General features: G+C 41.3%; 2 protein-coding genes, 1 long non-coding RNA gene and 1 other non-coding gene across 6 annotated transcripts in view; 1 reads left to right on the top strand and 3 right to left on the bottom strand.

The window, feature by feature from the left end:
• Positions 1 to 321: 321 nt before the first annotated feature.
• On the bottom strand, positions 322 to 522 carry LOC113463378. Its single transcript, XR_005510829.1, has one exon. It is a non-coding gene; the product is annotated as a U2 spliceosomal RNA (small nuclear RNA).
• A 1797-nt stretch (positions 523 to 2319) lies between these two features.
• Positions 2320 to 3285, bottom strand: LOC103716992 (uncharacterized protein At1g08160-like). Its single transcript, XM_008805212.3, has one exon. It carries the CDS (start codon positions 3143 to 3145, stop codon positions 2537 to 2539), a length of 609 nt encoding a protein of 202 aa, XP_008803434.2. The 5' UTR covers positions 3146 to 3285; the 3' UTR covers positions 2320 to 2536.
• Positions 3286 to 9255: 5970 nt separating this feature from the next.
• Positions 9256 to 11149, top strand: LOC103717008 (leucine-rich repeat receptor-like serine/threonine/tyrosine-protein kinase SOBIR1). Its single transcript, XM_008805233.3, has one exon. It carries the CDS (start codon positions 9812 to 9814, stop codon positions 11108 to 11110), a length of 1299 nt encoding a protein of 432 aa, XP_008803455.2. The 5' UTR covers positions 9256 to 9811; the 3' UTR covers positions 11111 to 11149.
• A 1062-nt stretch (positions 11150 to 12211) lies between these two features.
• Positions 12212 to 17302, bottom strand: part of LOC113461268 — a 58898-nt gene continuing 53807 nt past the window's right edge. For all 3 annotated transcript variants that reach the window (XR_005510717.1, XR_005510719.1, XR_005510718.1), the window contains one exon: positions 12212 to 12538. This is a non-coding gene — a long non-coding RNA (uncharacterized LOC113461268). The remainder of the gene's footprint in view (positions 12539 to 17302) is intronic.

Raw genomic sequence — 17302 nt, 5'->3', positions numbered from 1 at the left:
AGTTTCAATTCTTGTATAGAACATCCTAAAAATTTAGACCTGTGTAATTATATATTGACGGGTCTCCTTCTCTTCTTCTATATATATATATATATATATATAAGATGCATAAGAAATTATTTGTCTTTCATCTTAAGTAGAGGTGGCAATCATATATAAAAATGCATAAGAAACCATTTTGTCTGCCATCTTAAGTAGGGTGCCAATCAGATCGAGCCGGACCAGATATTGGTCAGGTTAGATGCAAGATAAATCAAAAATTTATCAACTCGAATCCAGACTTATTTATTAGTTAGATAAAAAATTCAAATTCCAACAACCATTAGGTAACTTATCCCAACAAAAAATGAATTGGATCAAGTTAAAAAAACTAAACCGTTAAGCATTGCTATCCTAACTTAAATTAAGTTACTACCTCCGTTAATCATCAAGTTACCCAGTTCGTCCAGTAGAGCCCCTTATCAGATATCAAACTGATAATAACAAATACTACACTTAACCTCAGCCAGAAAGCTGAGAGACGCAACCATGCTAACGACTTCGGATGTGGTATTTATAGCCAACGTTGAGCCTCCAGCTTGAATCCCCGGCCAATGTGGGACTAAAGGACTCTGGTGTAAATTATTCTGAAAACTAAACTTGGGACCATAGAATTAGGGCCGTAAGCAGGACGTACAGGTTACCAATTATGGAACTCACGCCTTTGTAATCTAAAAGCAGCGGTTTAATTGGTTTCAGACTTTCAGTGGGTTGCTTTGCGGGCCTGCACTTAAACTTTCGATCGATGGGCAAGCCTGGCCGTCATCAGCCCACGGCCAGCGTAGGACTTAATGGGCAGGTTAAAATCTGAAACATTTGTCCCGAACCCAATCTAACTTTAGAGTGGGTTTTTTATTTGTCAAAAGCCTGTGAGATCAATCCTAGCCCAAAATTGTTATGAGTCTGAGCTATGAAATTAATTTCCAAGCTCAGGAACAAACTTTACAGGCATATTCTGGGCTGACAGGACTGGCAAGACCATTGCAAGCAATAGGACCCACCAATAGGTTGGACAAGAAGAGTCCTGGAGCAAGCCATGGATTATGTGCGAGGAGAAATGCAAGGAGAGTGAGCAGCTTTTTGAAATGCAGAACTATATTCATGATGAAAAGCTCATTAAGCAAATGACAGCAGGGAATAATTAACTTATCTTTTATAAGGAAAAGTATATTGAGATTCTGCTGCTGAGGCCCTAGCACACAGCCTCTTTATGTACCTCAAAGCATATCCAGAATGAGCATAAATCAATTTCTTTTTTGCTTTTTGATTAACTGTTAATGGTGTCTAAGACAACTCCAAGTTTCCATTCCTTGCGCAAAGGGGGGTAGTGTTACCGTCAAAACACAACCTGATGCTAATGAAGCTCCGACGGTAGCTAGTAGGTCTGCTTGGAGAAAAAGAACTCCGACCTACATAAAAGGAGAAGAGTGGAGGATAGAAGGTTGCTGGAACTGATCCAGCGGGAGGCCCTTCGATGCCTATATGTGTGATTTATGACGAGAATGCCTGCTTGAATCCTCTTGCCCTGTTTATATAGAGGAGGTATAGTTCCGTTAGGATTGGGCTCTGAAACTAGGGAAAGAGCTATCATGGACTTCCTGATCTCGATCCGCCTAGAATTTAGATGGGTTTGAAATTAGTCTTCCCACGTGCCACATGTCGGCTGATAGTGAGCGTTAGATCTAGACTATAAATGTCACTGGGAATCCAGGCTACATCAGGTGGCATTTAAATAGTATATATGTTATTCCCACGTATCGTGCTCATTTTAAAAAGAAATGGTTCGAGTAAGTAGGTGACGTGTACCCTAATTCATGAGTCCTAGGTTACTAAATTTTTGATTAGTTTTCTTTGTTTCAATGAACCTTTTCGTGTCCGTGATCAGAAGCACACACGGAGTTGTCAGTATTTACAAGAGGATAGCCATATATAACCAGCTTTATATGATTATATCCAGGTGTAATCTATCCAAAACTGGAATTTGTTCGTTGTATGTACACGGTAGTACTTTGCGTTGCAATTATCTTAGCATATAGACAAGGATCTAGCTAAATGGATAGCGTATGAAAGCAAGCCCCCTACACATACATTTTCCTTTCACTAACCATACACCTTAAAACTCTCTCCAACTAGTTTCCATATAATACATAAATTAAGATGAAGAATATATTTAATTTGTTTTTAACAGAGTTAATTGATTGCATCATAGCCATACACCAAATTTCTGCTTTCATGGTAATTAAATCATGCCAACATCAATGATATACAAAATATTTGAGATGAGAAACAAGATCATATGCAACCATTAAAACATGTTACATATAAGCAACAAACACGTTAAAAAAAAAAAAAAAAAAAATCGTTCAATCCAAAAAAGAAGAAAGAAAGTTCAAATTTTCTACCCAAATAACAATCAATCCCAATGATTAACTCTTGCTCTCACTACCAATAGAAACTCCATGCCATGCATGCACCACCCTGAAACCTCCGCAATCACTCAGATATCGACATCACAGTAAGTCCTCTGAAAACGAGCTGACTTCGAGAGGTGCACCACCACCGGCGAGCAGTCGGCCGTCAGCGTGTAGTGCTTCGTCTTCGCCAGCCCCACCTTGAACCTAATGCTCGCTCTCACCCTCACCTCCAGCTCCACCACCCCCGCCGACCGGTCGTGCTTAATATTATCCGCCACCGACGTCAGCAGCGGCACCGACTTGGCGACAGGATCGACCTCGATGGTCGTCACGTTCCGGTGGCCCTGGTAGAACGGCGCCACCCCGGAGAAGGCCACCAACTGGTCGGAGCACCACACGGCAACGTCGATGGAGTCGTAGTACACCCCGACCCGGTGGTTGGGGTTGTCGGCACGTAGAGTCAGGTTGAAGCTTGCGCTCAGCTGATTGGCGGTGAGGTTGAAGCCGTGGATGCTGGCGTCGTCTACCGAGTACCCGAGCGGGGCTGGTCGGACGACGAGCCAGAAGATAAGGATGGCGAGGCCGGCGAGAATAAGGAGGACGACGGCGGTGATGGCGATGCATCGCAGGAGCTTGGGACGTCGGATGCGCGAGGCCGGCGGGGCGTTGAGGCCGGTTACAGGGCCGGGCATGGTGGCGAAGAGGGTGGCGGTGGTGGTGAGAAAAGAATTGGAATGGGAATTGTTTTATAGAGAGAGTGGGATGCAATGCATAAAGCTAATTAATGTGGTGGTTACAGGCTGTATGAGATGCGGTGGCTTCCTGGTATGGATAATGAGATGATGGGAGGCGAGTATTCTTTCTTCTTTTATGTTTGTGGTTTCTTCCTTTGGTTTGCTTTCTCTTTCTTTTGAGTGCCTTTGGCTTTGGAATCCTTCTTCCACACTCTAGGGATGTGGAACAAGAGCACTGGCTTTTTGGATTGGTTTGAGGTGTTCAAGGTGCTCCCATCTTAGTAAATTTGGAGTAGATAGGATCGCTTTAACTCGGGCTGGGCCCAGCCACAGACCTCTGGATCCTAAGAAATGCTTATTGAACGCAGCTAAAGTTGGAACTTTTCCTGATACCGGCTCCTTCCATGTTGCCGATCGAGTTGGGCCTAACAGTGTTTGGAGCCCCGAGTGAACGTTGAACGGATTTTCGAGCATTATATTGTTGTCACGCACCACAAAATCCAACCATACCAATTCTACATTCTTATCCTAAAATAAAACGTTTAGTATTTGGGCGAGTTCTTTCTCTTGAACTAAGGCTACATAGCGGTAGGTACAAGTAATCCCTTCCCCCACCTTTGTTCCAAGTATAATTCATACCTTTTTGAGTTTTGCCTCGCAGCCAAGTAACTGATCCATACTATGCCCAATATGTATTTCGGAAAAGGAGGTATTCTTGAGAGGTTCGGGTTGTATCTTATCTTTTCGTATGGAAGAATGGCTGTTTTTTTTTTCACAATATTGACTGTTAGACCGTATCCTGTATAGATCTCAAAATTTTTCAAATTTTTTATTCAACCATCTGCACAAATTTCAAAGTGCTCATTGTGCATATCTAATGGCGGATTGGTGCGAAGAAAGGTGAATTAATTCTTCTTTGGCGCAAAAGATACAACCACTGTCTAGTACTCTCGAGAACCTGGCATGGATATTAGGAGGTGTCTGTAGGATAAAATGAACATCTCTAATCACTTTCCTGCTCTTAACCGGACATTTTCCTCGGAGACAAAGCCATTCCTCAACTATGAAATGGATGTTTGGCAGCCTTCATGTCGGTGCAAAGCTTCCATGTCGGCTAATAAATTTAGCCAGCAGGCTGGGATAGTGGGATGGGCTTCCACGATCAGTGGTTTCAATCTCGGGCACTTCTGTTTTTCGTGGCTCTTGGAGCCTTAAAGAAACAGGCTTTAGGCCCAGTCTACCAAACTACTCTTGAGGAAGAGCGATGTACCTTTCTTCGTGCGAATCCACCATTACATCACTCTCAGCATAGCTCTCAAAGCACTCCAAACTTCGCTATTTACCTATCTGCACAGATCTTAAAATGGCTAATGGATGATTCAACAGCGAATTCATGAAAAACATGCATGCGCACGCCTTGTCCAAGTTTGCTACATTTATTATTATAAATAAAAATTAATAATTTTTCAACTTTATCATCTTGCTAAGTCTAATTGCGAGTAATAATAAACCATGTGTAGGAAGAAATGAATGCATCGTTATCTTCTCTTTGGAACAATCGCAAGAATGATGCAAGAACTATCTCGCCCTTGACTAAGCACCTTTCCAAACTCATATATAAAATCTCCACTTGGAGAAGGATGCAACCATTGTACTGTGGCTTCGTTTGCGTTAATATTGCTCAAATTTTAACTTTTCATGCATGCTTTCTATCTAATGGAGCTCTTGCCTTGTCCCGTTAGCTCTAGTTTCAATAAAAGGTACAACATATAATTTCTTATTGATGGTCATACAATATCCTATTTCTGAAGTCTTCTGTCAGAATTGTACTATTGCTGCAATCCATATAATTCTTGGTCTGATGATATTTACATGCAATGACCAAATACTTATGCAACGTGGACAATATTTGCAACCAACTTTTTCTGAATTTTTTTTTATTCTTATATTGCAAATCTAGGGTGTGTCCTTAGTTCATGGTGACTAGAATGATGATTGGTCAAGTTGCTGTTATTTTTAGCCTGTTACTTGTTATCATGTGGCATGAGAAAAATAAATATGGTTGTGATTTTTCTAGAAGTTACAAGAATTAGAATTTTGAGGTGGGGATTTGCTTGTCATTTACTCATTTTCTCTTCTTCTTTTGCCACTCTATTTAAATTAAGAGATTTAAAGATAAAAAATAACCGAGAGAAGCCGAAATCTTTGTTTGGTTAAGAGAGAGGAAAAAATGAGTTACAACATATCCTTAAGATAGTAAAATGAGGAAAAAAGACAAGATATTCTAATCCACTTTTTTGATAGCTTTGAGTTTAAAGTGGAGAGATTTGGTGATTGAAAATATCTACTTTCACTTCTATTTTTTTGGCTCTCAAATTTCTCTTATTTCTTTTATTCCCCTTTTCTTCTCTCCTTAGCTTTGTGTAGGGTCTAAAAAGAGGGAAATATATCTATTCTAAAAATCGTTTTTATAAAAATTATATTTAGTAGAGATTCATGGTAGCATGCAACGTACAAAGTATACGATAATGATGGAATGTGTTTGCACAATAAAGTCACATGCAAAATCAATAAACTCTATTTAATGAACTATCAGGACTTAATATCGAATGGTTTATTATTTGAGAAGCCTGGGATAATGAAATATCAAAAGTCTATTACATGACATATTATGCTCGGCTACTCAAGCTCGAAACTTTGTAGTTAGTTACATTAATAGAGACCATGAGAAGGGGTTCATTGTAGTACGTACTCTTTCTTAACCAAATATATCTACGAGTTCAATACATCAATTATGTTTTATCATAAAGAACTCGTAATAAATGTAAAAACGCATGCATATCTCCAACAATTTGTGCATGAAAATATATGCCTATCTTATCTCCTAAGAAGCATATTGGAACTTGCAGATGGAATGGATACCTAGACTGCTCAAACATTTTTTGATGGTGGAAGCTCATCCAACTATTAGGGCGTAGTTCCCATCCTCACGACAAAGTAGGTGTCTCGCTTGCTCACACATGGAGGTGTGAGCAAAAAAAATGGTGATGATTGTAAGAGTGAACGACCATCCGACTCTGCTATAACAAAATTAAACCTAATCTTCAACCTAGATATATCCTGTATATTGATAGGATCTTCTATATCCATCTTTCTCATCCATTACCTCCTCGTTTCTTTATTGTTATTATTTTTTTATCATTTAAAGTCAGACTTCAAACTTGCATTTCCCTAGTTGCCTACAAATGAGTTCACAATATAGATTCCTCATAGCCTAGCTAAGTAAACCATGATAAACAAATACATAGTATAAAAATAACTAAAAAAATTATTATGCCAATACTTCAAAGGTCAATCTCACATGCAAGGCAAACTTTTGGAGTTATATATATTATGAAAAAAATGAGATTGACTACTAATACTAGTCATGTACATACGCCATGCACGCACTACAGGAATAAAAGATATTGCCGACTGTTATTTGTGGAGAAAGCATCGGTAAGTTTCAAAAAGTGTCGCAAAGTTGGTTTTTGATGGTAGCATAGTCGACGCTTTTGTGACGCTTTAGAAAACACTGAGAATGAAACTACGGACGCTTTTTCGCGTCGGTATATACCTTAAAAAGCGTCTGCGATGCCTGATTTTTCTGTAATAACATGGAGAATTCTATGGTTCATTTTACGTAGTAATGCCGATCCTTTATTATCATATACTGTCAACTCTATATACAATGTTCAACTAACAAAAGAGAAACATTAAAGGATATCCAAAAGCAAATGGACCCAAACAATTAACCATTGTCATAGGAATTTTTTGTTAGAAATTTGTGATATTTTGGCATGTATAAACTTTGATACCAGCAGCCATATCCATCTTCTAAATTACAGGCCATACATGCAAAGTTGGAAACCATAAGCCATCAACCAGACATTTGCAAGGCAAATGGATGCCCATTCGTGGAGTATATCCCACGCCACCTTACCTGCTGTGGGAAATAAAAGGATACTCTGACCACTATATAGCCACTTCTAGAGTATAGGTTGTGATGAGGTTGGGGTTTCCCCGACCTCAGATCTTAGCCCCCACCGAACTAGAACAGGAAAAAAAGCTGCGTCCCCACAGGAAGTATTGTCCGCTTTGGGGTAGAATACGATACAGGTCAGCCTCCCTCACGGTTTTGTCCTTCTGAGGGAAGGATAATCGAGCCCTCCATTTAAGGCACAAACCTTTCTTCTATTCAGTCGATGTGGGACTAAGTCCGAGACTCTTTATTCCCACAACAGGTTGCATTATAGTAATGGATGGTTGGGTTTTGTCCACCAAAACCATCATCCTCTGCATGGATATCTGAAAATCCTTCTATCAATCCAAGCATACACTATTCTCAAGAAGCCAAGCCTGCTCCTAGGACATAGGCCCAAGAACTACTTCTTTGTTGCCACCATCTTATGGCTTCAGCTGCCCCTCTCTTCAATCTTGAGCCAATCCTCCACTCCCTTCGCTGACCACCCCTTGCCCACCGAGTCCAGCTTCATCCTAAGCAGCAACTGCCACAACATGAACTTCGCCCCTCGAACCCGTTTGGCGTCTCCTCCACCGCAACCTCAATGCCGCGATCCTCCATCCTTGCCGCTTCATGCTCTTCGCCCCCACCAACCATTGGGTCGTCAAGATACTCGTCAACAACTTACTTCACAGAAAAAAGAAAAATACTCGTCACCACACACACAGCTCTGTCTATCACCATCATCGGGGATAACTTCCTGCCCTTAAACAGGCTAGCATTCCTATCCAACCAAATATAATAAGCCAAATATGCCCAAAGGATCCCCGCCTCAACAGTACTAGGCCTCCGCATGGAGACACTCAGCCGATGAATTAAATCCTGTGCCGACTCGACCGAGTAGGGCAACAACTCAGGCGATTTACTCCAAATCTCCCTGGCTCTGGGATACTGCAAAAGAACATGATCAATAGTTTCCTCGGTATCCGTGCACACCTCGCAACACTAAGTGGTCCTCACCCCTCACCATGCTAACAAGCTCCTGGTCAGTAAGTAACCCCATGCTACCTTTCAGATGAAGAGCGTCACTGCGGGTGAATCCACAGCCTCCAAATACATCCTCCCTCTATCTGCCTGACTAGCTCTCGGTTCATCATCATATGAATATCCCTGGCTTACACCTGCGACCGCCCTGTCGGCACCCAGACTAGTCTATCTGGCCTCTCTCGGGCAAGAACTGGTAGGGCCAAGACCATCTCTGCCAACTGCTCCCCAAAAGCCTCCCGAATCAACCCCTTCCTCCAGCGGCCCCCCTCATGCTCCATCAGGTCTCAACCCTGAGACCGGCTAACCTCAACGTATCTACCATAATCAGCAACCTACTAATTGGCTGCTCAGTCACCCAGCTATCCTCCAACACATTGATGGACCGACCATCACCAGTGGCCTATCTGATCACGGGAAGCACCAACACTGCTCTAGTACAGATCTCCATCCAGACCAGTGAATGGCGATGACCAGCTTGAACCCCGGGCACTAAAGCACCATACTTGGCCCTCATCAGGAAGGACTACATGCCATCAGGCTCTAGCACAAATCTAGCGGCGTGTCGTGCTGCTAAGACCTCTCGTCTTGCCACCAAAGACTGCACTCCCAAACTCCCATACTTGATCGGCTGACATACAACCTCTCACGCCATCATATGGATGCCACCTCTACCTCTTCTTAGATGACAACAATATATGGTTAACTGTTACGAGGAGCTAGTGGTGGAAGACAGAGTTTAATGATGAACCTAGCTATTTTAAAGAAAATAGAATGCTGTAAATCATCTCTAAGAAGGAATATAGTATCTCTATGTTTCGAGGGATTGGCATCATTATTTACAAAGATTATCCGGGGATATGGTTTATCAAACAAACTGGTCTTTAGTGGACTTTTGAGGAGATGATGTGTAATAAAACAAAATATAATCTAGATTACTCCGCTTTATCAAAACCAAACATTTATTTTTGTTCTACTGTAGTTTCACTTAGCTGGTTTCACCATTTCTAAATCTACCAACCAGTAACAGTGTTACTTGCATGGCCCACGCGGCAGATGGATGAAGTCATCGAAGACTTGTCACCTAAAAAAAAAAAAAAAAAAAAAAGAAGTCATGCAAGACTTGCAGTTGACGACGACCCTCGCGTCTTGGGAACACTTTGATTCCACTCCGCTTCAGACGTTAACAAAACCCTCTCTGGATTCACTGTCTTTGAGCTTCCACATTTCAACTTGCAGAGAAGTTTCCATCATCGCTCACTTTCCGCCTCTAACCAACACGACATGAAGGCAAGACCCGTTCGGACCACAAATTAAACTACCACCTATCTTGTTAATTGCATGGCAACTTCTAAACCACAGAAGAATTCAGTCCCCCCTCACCTTGACCTATCAACCCTCTCTCTCTCTCTCTCACACACACACACATACTTGCATTATAGTCTTTTCCTTCAAGGCATTCATGGAACACAGCCTTCATCCCTCTCCTTGAACCCTTCTCTTGACCTATCAACTCTCTCTCTAATAGTTACATTGTAGTATATCTTCAAGGCATTCACAAAACAAATCCTTCGCATATGGACTACCAATTCCTCTCCATCCTCCTCTCTCAACTGTTCTTCTCTCTAATCAACTCATCTACTTGCACCAGAACCTTCAAAGATTCTGTTACTTACTCTTCTGATGAAACAACTAACCAACACCCGGCGCCAACAACACGTCCCTCCATGCCCGAGTTGCTCCCTTATCCTCTATGGGTCAGCGTTGTCATGTCCTTCTCCATCGGCTTTGCCTTAGGCCCCTTCCTCTTCATCCTCTGGAGACTCGCCATCAGCCGCTGCCGTCGCATCAAAACCAACAAAGAAGAGCTCGCGAGCTCTTCATCCTCTGGAGACTCACCATCAGCCGCTGCCGCCGACACCCCCACCGTCTTCAGCCCCATGCTCAGGTCCAACATCTCCTTCATCGACAAGCTCCGACACAACAACTTCCCCTCCGGTCTCCAGGTCATAGGCCGTGGCGGCTGCGGCGAGGTCTACAAGGCTGAGCTCCTTGTCTCCGGCCGGAGAATCCCCATCGCTATCAAAAAAGTCCTCCAACCGTCCCTCGACGCCGCTAACCTCAGCGAAGAAGAGAGAAGGCTTCTCCGCTTTCAAATGCGGCAAATCCGGTCGGAAATCCTCACCGTTGGCCGGATGCGCCACCCAAATCTCCTCCGCCTATTGGCACACGTGCCGCAACCTGAGTGTCACTACCTCGTCTATGAATTCATGCACTACGGCTCTCTGCATGACGTGCTAAAGCGCGGAGCTCGCGAGCTGGACTGGCCAACTCGTTATCGAATCGCTCTCGGAATCGCCGCCGGCCTCGAGTATCTCCACATGGTGCACCGGCCAAGAATTATACACAGAGATTTGAAGCCAGCAAATATCTTGCTCGACGACGGACTAAACGCCCGGATTGCCGATTTCGGGCTGGCGAAGGTGGTGCCGGATTTTATCAGCGGACCGTTCAGTTCGGGTAACATCGCCGGAACGGTGGGCTATATTGCACCGGAGTACTTCCAGACATTATCATGCACGGATAAGTGTGACATATACAGCTTTGGAGTGATTCTGGCGGTCCTGGTTACTGGGAAATTTCCAAATGATGTGTTCTTTCAGATGACTGATGAAATGTTCATCATTGGATGGGTGAGGAGTGTGTTACGATCGGATGATCCAAAGGTGGCGATTGATCCAAATTTGGTGGGGTGTGGGTTAGAGGAGCAGATGTTGCTGGTGTTGAAGATTGCTTGTTTTTGTACGTACGATGATCCCAGTGAGAGGCCTAATAGTAAAGATGTTCGGTGTATGCTGTCTCAGATAAAGCATTAGATTGACAAGGTTTCACTACTGTATGGAATAGAGATATTAGCCTTAAATTGTAAAATGATACTATTGTCTTCAGCTATATAACATGATTTGAGAGACATCAATAATTTATGACTAGCAATAGCATGTGGGATAACATGGATCATGCAACACAGTTGTTGATGGATTAATGGATGACATGATCATCTCTCTGTTGAAATTGGTGTTGGTGGTCCATTTACTCAAGATCCATGTTACCTATAATGACACATATTCCATACCAGGAAGTCCAAAATAAATCAGAGATCCCAGACCCCATGGAGCTCGTGGACAGGGGTTGTATCTTCCACCCGAAAGAAGAATTTCCCTTTCCTTCTTACAAATCCACCATTGGATCACAGAATTATCACTTTAAGATCTGTGCAGGTGATGAATGAAATGTTCAAAGTCCTTTGAAGTTGTGCATGATGCAATCCAATGGTCAACATCCTAAAAGAAGACCAACCTTTCTTCCGTGCAAAAAATACAACCCGAACCTACAGCTCCCACAGGTCACTTGGTGCAATAGAATGACTGTTTTTTTTTTTTTTTTTGTGAATATATAGGAGGGGAGGGAGAGGGGTAGAACCCTACCCGCGTAGCAGCCCCCACTGGGCCCCTCGTCCACCAGAAAATGTTCGATGCGGGTTGCAAATTTCCGCGTACCCTCCCCAATCCGTGAAAAACCCCACTGGGCCATCCACGTGTGAGTATGTCACCCCAGCGCCACCTCAGTACTGATGGAAGGAAAGCATATCCACAAAGAGCCATCCGGACGTGGGGCATGCGGTTCCCTGATTTAATCGACGTCCGCGCGTTTCGAATCCGGACAACTCGAGTGGAGTCCAAGCCTCCTTACCACCAGGCTACCACCTTGGTGGCAATAGAATGACTGTTCAAACCTTTACAAAACAAAGAAAAAATGTTCTAAATAGTATTCTTCACCTCCTAATTTGAATGATTCAACACGGTTAAGATGGGTCAATCAAAACTGATCAACAATTCTCATTTTCAGTAGACCGAGACTGTTGAAGCCACGACTAATCTAGTTTTTAAACTACCCCCAACACATTCATAATTCTCTCATGAAAATAACCATAGTTTTTAGCAGGGCAAGTATTTAATCAATGAAGTCATTCAGCTTCCTCCTTTAAACTTGAGAAAAACTGAGGAATATATAGGATCTAAGCCTTTTCTACTTTAACAAAGTCATCCTACTTCAATTATTTTCCACCAGCCACCAGGACAACTGATCAACCAGCAAACTTGGTCAGATGGAAGACTTGCAGCTTAGTCCAAATCCACGTAGGCAAACTGACAATGGAATTCCAGGCTGACTGAAAACAAAAGATGGGCTTTAATTTCTTTCTAGTGTCCGGCCTCAAAGTGCCCTTCTGATTTCGCCATCAACAGCTGCAAATTTTGCTTCATTACAAATCATGAAATAACAACAGCAAAGAGGGAAGAAGATTTGTGATACAACAAATAAATTTATAAAATCATGCAGTTTTCGGCATCAAAAATTTCTGGAAAATATGCAATTATTCTCCATTGATTTAATTTTTTTAGTCAAAACTTTTTCCAGGTTTTTCTAACCTTTATTTTCCCTAAAGCTGATCATCTCATATATTTCTAACCTCTATTTTCTGTGATCATCTCATATATATTTTGTTCTAATGATTCCTCTTCTAATGCCGTAATGTTTTTAATCATGGTGTCCTCTTGATTCCAACCTACATCATATTCCAAAACTTCACTTCTTTATTTTTTGGATCATGAACTTTTGCTTAAATAAAATATTCAAGAATTCCAGCTTTGCGACTGCACGTACACAATGAACAACCAACACACAAGAAAAGTGTAAAGAAAAAGGAGCATTAGCTGGTTTGATTAACTGATCATCCATAAGCCAAACATCTCCTATTCATTTTTCGAGCACGATAGAGATGGAATATTTCTTTGTCCCAAAGTTCACCATCAGTATCAGACTTCATACCGATACCATTTTATTATAATATTGGTATGCGGTACGATACAAGATAGCAAGATGTACCGAGTATTAGAACGATACGAGACTACATACCAATTCAGTACTGATATAATATGGTATACCTGATACGGTACGGTATGTATGGTACGGTACAGTACCGACCGGTACGGCAAACCTTTCAATTTTCTCATAACCAAGAAAATATATTTGACAATTTTTTTTGGTCAATATTTAAATGTCTTATTGGCATTGTTCTTGAGATGTCAATTTTTGGCCCAGTCACTTGTTTTTTGTAATTTTTTATAATTATTCTTTCCTTGAGTGATACCAAAGAATTGTATGTTAGAAAAATAGCAAAGATGAAAGATTATGATTCTCATAAAACTAGACTAATAATTAGCATAAGACTAGTATTTAGCATATGATATGCACGTGTCTTGAGAAGAGAGTACAACAGGAGAGGGGAAAATAGGCCCGATGAGTAGCTGGGGGGAATCTAAGGGGGAGGGAGGAAAGCAGACAGCTTAGAACTTAGGACACTTGCTCTAATATTTGGAGGTCATGATTAGAGATACATGGATTCTAAGGCAGTTTCTGGAATATGATTTTAAAGCATGGTATGTTGTACTGTCTCGAACCAAGCGGTACAGGACATACCGTACCATATCGGTTCAGTACCAATATCCGGTACGGATGGCGTATCGACACTCAGTATGCAAAAAAAAATTTCGTACTATATCGTAGCGACACTGTGCTAGTGTGGCACCAGTACGAAGTCCGATACCAAGATGGCAAATCTTGTTCTAGAGGCTTACTAGTTTATCGAGACCCTAAACATTTTATTCTTCTCTTTCTCAATAAGTCTTTTTTCTCCTTTCTAGTTGTATTGGAACTCTAGGAAGGGCAATCTAGTCACAAAAAGAAAAGGTCGAGCAACAAAAAACTATTATGGTCAATAAGGGTTGGATCGCTGAAGCTTCAATCATTGTAATAGTATAGATAACTATTTGAAAGGAAGTCCATCAACACATATAAACATCCAGTACTTCACATTCTTCTATGACACCATCCGTCCACATTGCACATTGCACCTTGTATTTTATCAGACTTCTTCCTTCTGTGGAGTATTATTCGTGTAATCCTAAGGGAAAAATATTAGTTTCATCTAAACTCCCTCCACTTGAAACATTTGATTTGTTGTTTAAATATTTTTCTGTGCACTACAGGAAAACAAACTTTTTCCGGCGCTTTTTTGGACCTTTAGCGACGCTTTTTAGCGTCGGCTAAAGTACCGCCCACGCCAAGACAAGTGTCGCCAAAGCGTTGGAGATACCAGAGTGGCAAAAGTTTTTGCCGACGCAGGCGGAAAGCGTCGGCAAAAACCCGGCTTTACCGACGCTCTTATAGCGTCAGCGTTTACCCGACGGACATTTTCGTCATGGGTGTGCTGTTGGTTTTCCCCGACGCTTTAGAGCGTCGCAAATTTCCGACGCTTTAGAGCGTCGATATATCCTCATTTGCCACGACGCTTTAAGCGTTTGAAGCGTCGGCATAAGCGTACCGGTGCGGTGCCATGACGGCTTTTACCGACGCTTAAAAGCGTCGGAAAATGTTTTTTTTAAAAAAAATAAAACACCATTCCATATTAAAAAACACACATTACAAAACATACATTATTACAATATGAACCTGTATTACATTGATACATTGACACAAACACTTAGATCATTCGAAATATGAATATTGTCATATCTGATTAAAAATTTGCTTAATAAGCTTCAAATTACAATGTACTCTGAAAAATAAAAAACATATACATATCAAACTCATAAAAGATAATTTAGAATGCATCAGGGATGGGATTCAGCTCCATCATCATCTCCACAAGCGTTTGAAGTATCAGGAATCTACAAAAAAAAAAAAAAACATAGAAGTTAGGAATAATGTGATACATTAACTCATATATCATAATTGATAATATGTAAAGTATTCAAATATATATAGTTATTTACCTGAGAAGGGAGAAATTATTGTAACATGGATGAAATATTCGTAAGCTGAGACTGCAAATTTGCTTGGTTTTGCTTCAGCTCTTCAATAGTTGCTTGAAGATGACGAACTTCTGCAGTGTTACTAAATTCTCTGGCATTTCTTGTATATGTGCCCATTGAAGACAACTGAGTGGGGGTAACTCCAACGCCGTAACCCCTCACTCGACTATAACGCTCTGGGCCCATCAATTCAGCGAGCACTTGAGCTTCAATATTATGGGTCGCGTCGGATGATGATGACCCCCCGACGCGCTCCGAAATAAGATTTGTTGCCCTATCCTATATCTCTCAAAAAAAAAATTCAAATTAATGTATGCCAATAATAAAACCAAAAAAAATACAACACAAGCCAAAGATGAATACATACAACTATATCTCTTGACTCCTCCCGGACAAAGCTGCCATCTCGGTGGGTGTGAGTCATCTTATAAAACTCCACCCTACCAGGCTCCCTCCCATTATCATCCATCTACAACAAAAAGAATATTTCAAGAGTATACATGCTATATGATAGAATAATTTAAGATAAATTTAAATTATTTCAAGAAAGCTTACGAATTCAGCTCTATGCCTTGCATAACTCATAGAGCCTGAAGTGTGAGGAACAGTCTGTGATGCTCGAGCAGCTCTACCAATATTGGAATATGTCTTCCCCGAAAAACAATAAACAATATAATGCATAAAATGTATAAATTTCTAATCTATAATAATAGTACATACAATCTAAGGTATTGAAAAAATATACACAACCTGAGCTCTCTCGGAAAACCAGTAGTGGACAAGCTCCCTCCACTGATGAGAGATTACATCTGGAGGACAAATACGGGCCACCTCCTCTTCAGTCATGCCCTCGTGCTTCCAATCCGCCTTTAGCTTCGCCTTATATTCTTTCCATTTGCAGTTGACGGACTTCAGCACCCAATCATGGCTATTTGCAGGAAGGACAAACTTTATCTACATCAAAGTCAAAAATGTTATATCAATATTAAATCAAAAAATAATTGAAGATAGTAAGCAAATTCAATTCTTTACCTTAACAACTCTAAGAAGCTCAACCTTATACGAAGGAAGCATTTCGTTCCATTTCGTATAGTTGAGCGGACACAATTGTCCCTTCCGCGCAACCGATCCTAAAGAAGTGGATAAAATGCTTGCTGCATTCTTGATGGGCTGTCCCAGTTCGTTGCAATGGACGACAATCTTCTCATCCTCAGGTAGGGTCCATGTCACGCCCCGAGCCCGAGGCGCGGCAGACGCCGCACGCCCACACGGCGGACCGCACAGGCGTGCAAGGCAGCAGATCATATCAAAGCAGATACAGCTATTCAAAGATGACATAATTATTTAAATTGTTCAAAAGCAGACTTACAAAATTTCAAAATAGCATATGCCAACATAATTCAAATGTCCAAACTAAACTAACTAAAATGTCAATAACTGAAGGAATCGTCGGAAAATCTAACGCACTCTCCAATCCCGTGTGATCAAGCCTCTGGATCTGAAAAATGAAGAAAACAGAATAATGAGCTACACTAGCCCAGTAAGCAACAAAATGCCCCAGAGTGGGGTCAGAGCATATCAGATCAAAATACAGGATAATGTCTGGAATAAATCATAAATAACATCATTTGTTGTTTTCAAAACTTATTATCATTTTTCCAAAAACTCTTATACCAGAATCTCAACATAATAGGCTACGGCCACGTAACCCAGTGGCATGGATTGCACAAGGTGCCAAACACCACTATTATTATGCACCGGTGGTACGTTGTCCAAGTACCACTATTCTAATCACCGGTGGTACGGTGTCCAAATACCACTATTCTAATCACCGGTGGTACGGTGTCGAAACCGGTTCCTCACAGATTACAAGTCGACAGGTCCAACGTATAATCCCCATTGGCGGGGCCAGAACAGAACAGAACAGATCATAGCCATGCTGAGAATGCATATATATATATAAAAATATATTTCATGGATTTCAGAGCATATAACATGATTTTCAAATAAAATTTAACATGTCTGACCCATTTTACTGAATGCAAAACATATATCAAAATATAATCAGTTTATTAAATAATTCAGAAATCACACTTGAAGTATTAAGTTACTTACCTCTTCTCGCTTAATACCTAC

The sequence above is a fragment of the Phoenix dactylifera genome, chromosome 2, assembly GCF_009389715.1.
Source record: "Phoenix dactylifera cultivar Barhee BC4 chromosome 2, palm_55x_up_171113_PBpolish2nd_filt_p, whole genome shotgun sequence".
Lineage (NCBI taxonomy): Eukaryota > Viridiplantae > Streptophyta > Magnoliopsida > Arecales > Arecaceae > Phoenix > Phoenix dactylifera.
Note: the sequence above shows the minus strand (reverse complement) of the source record. Positions and strands in the feature narration are given on the sequence as shown.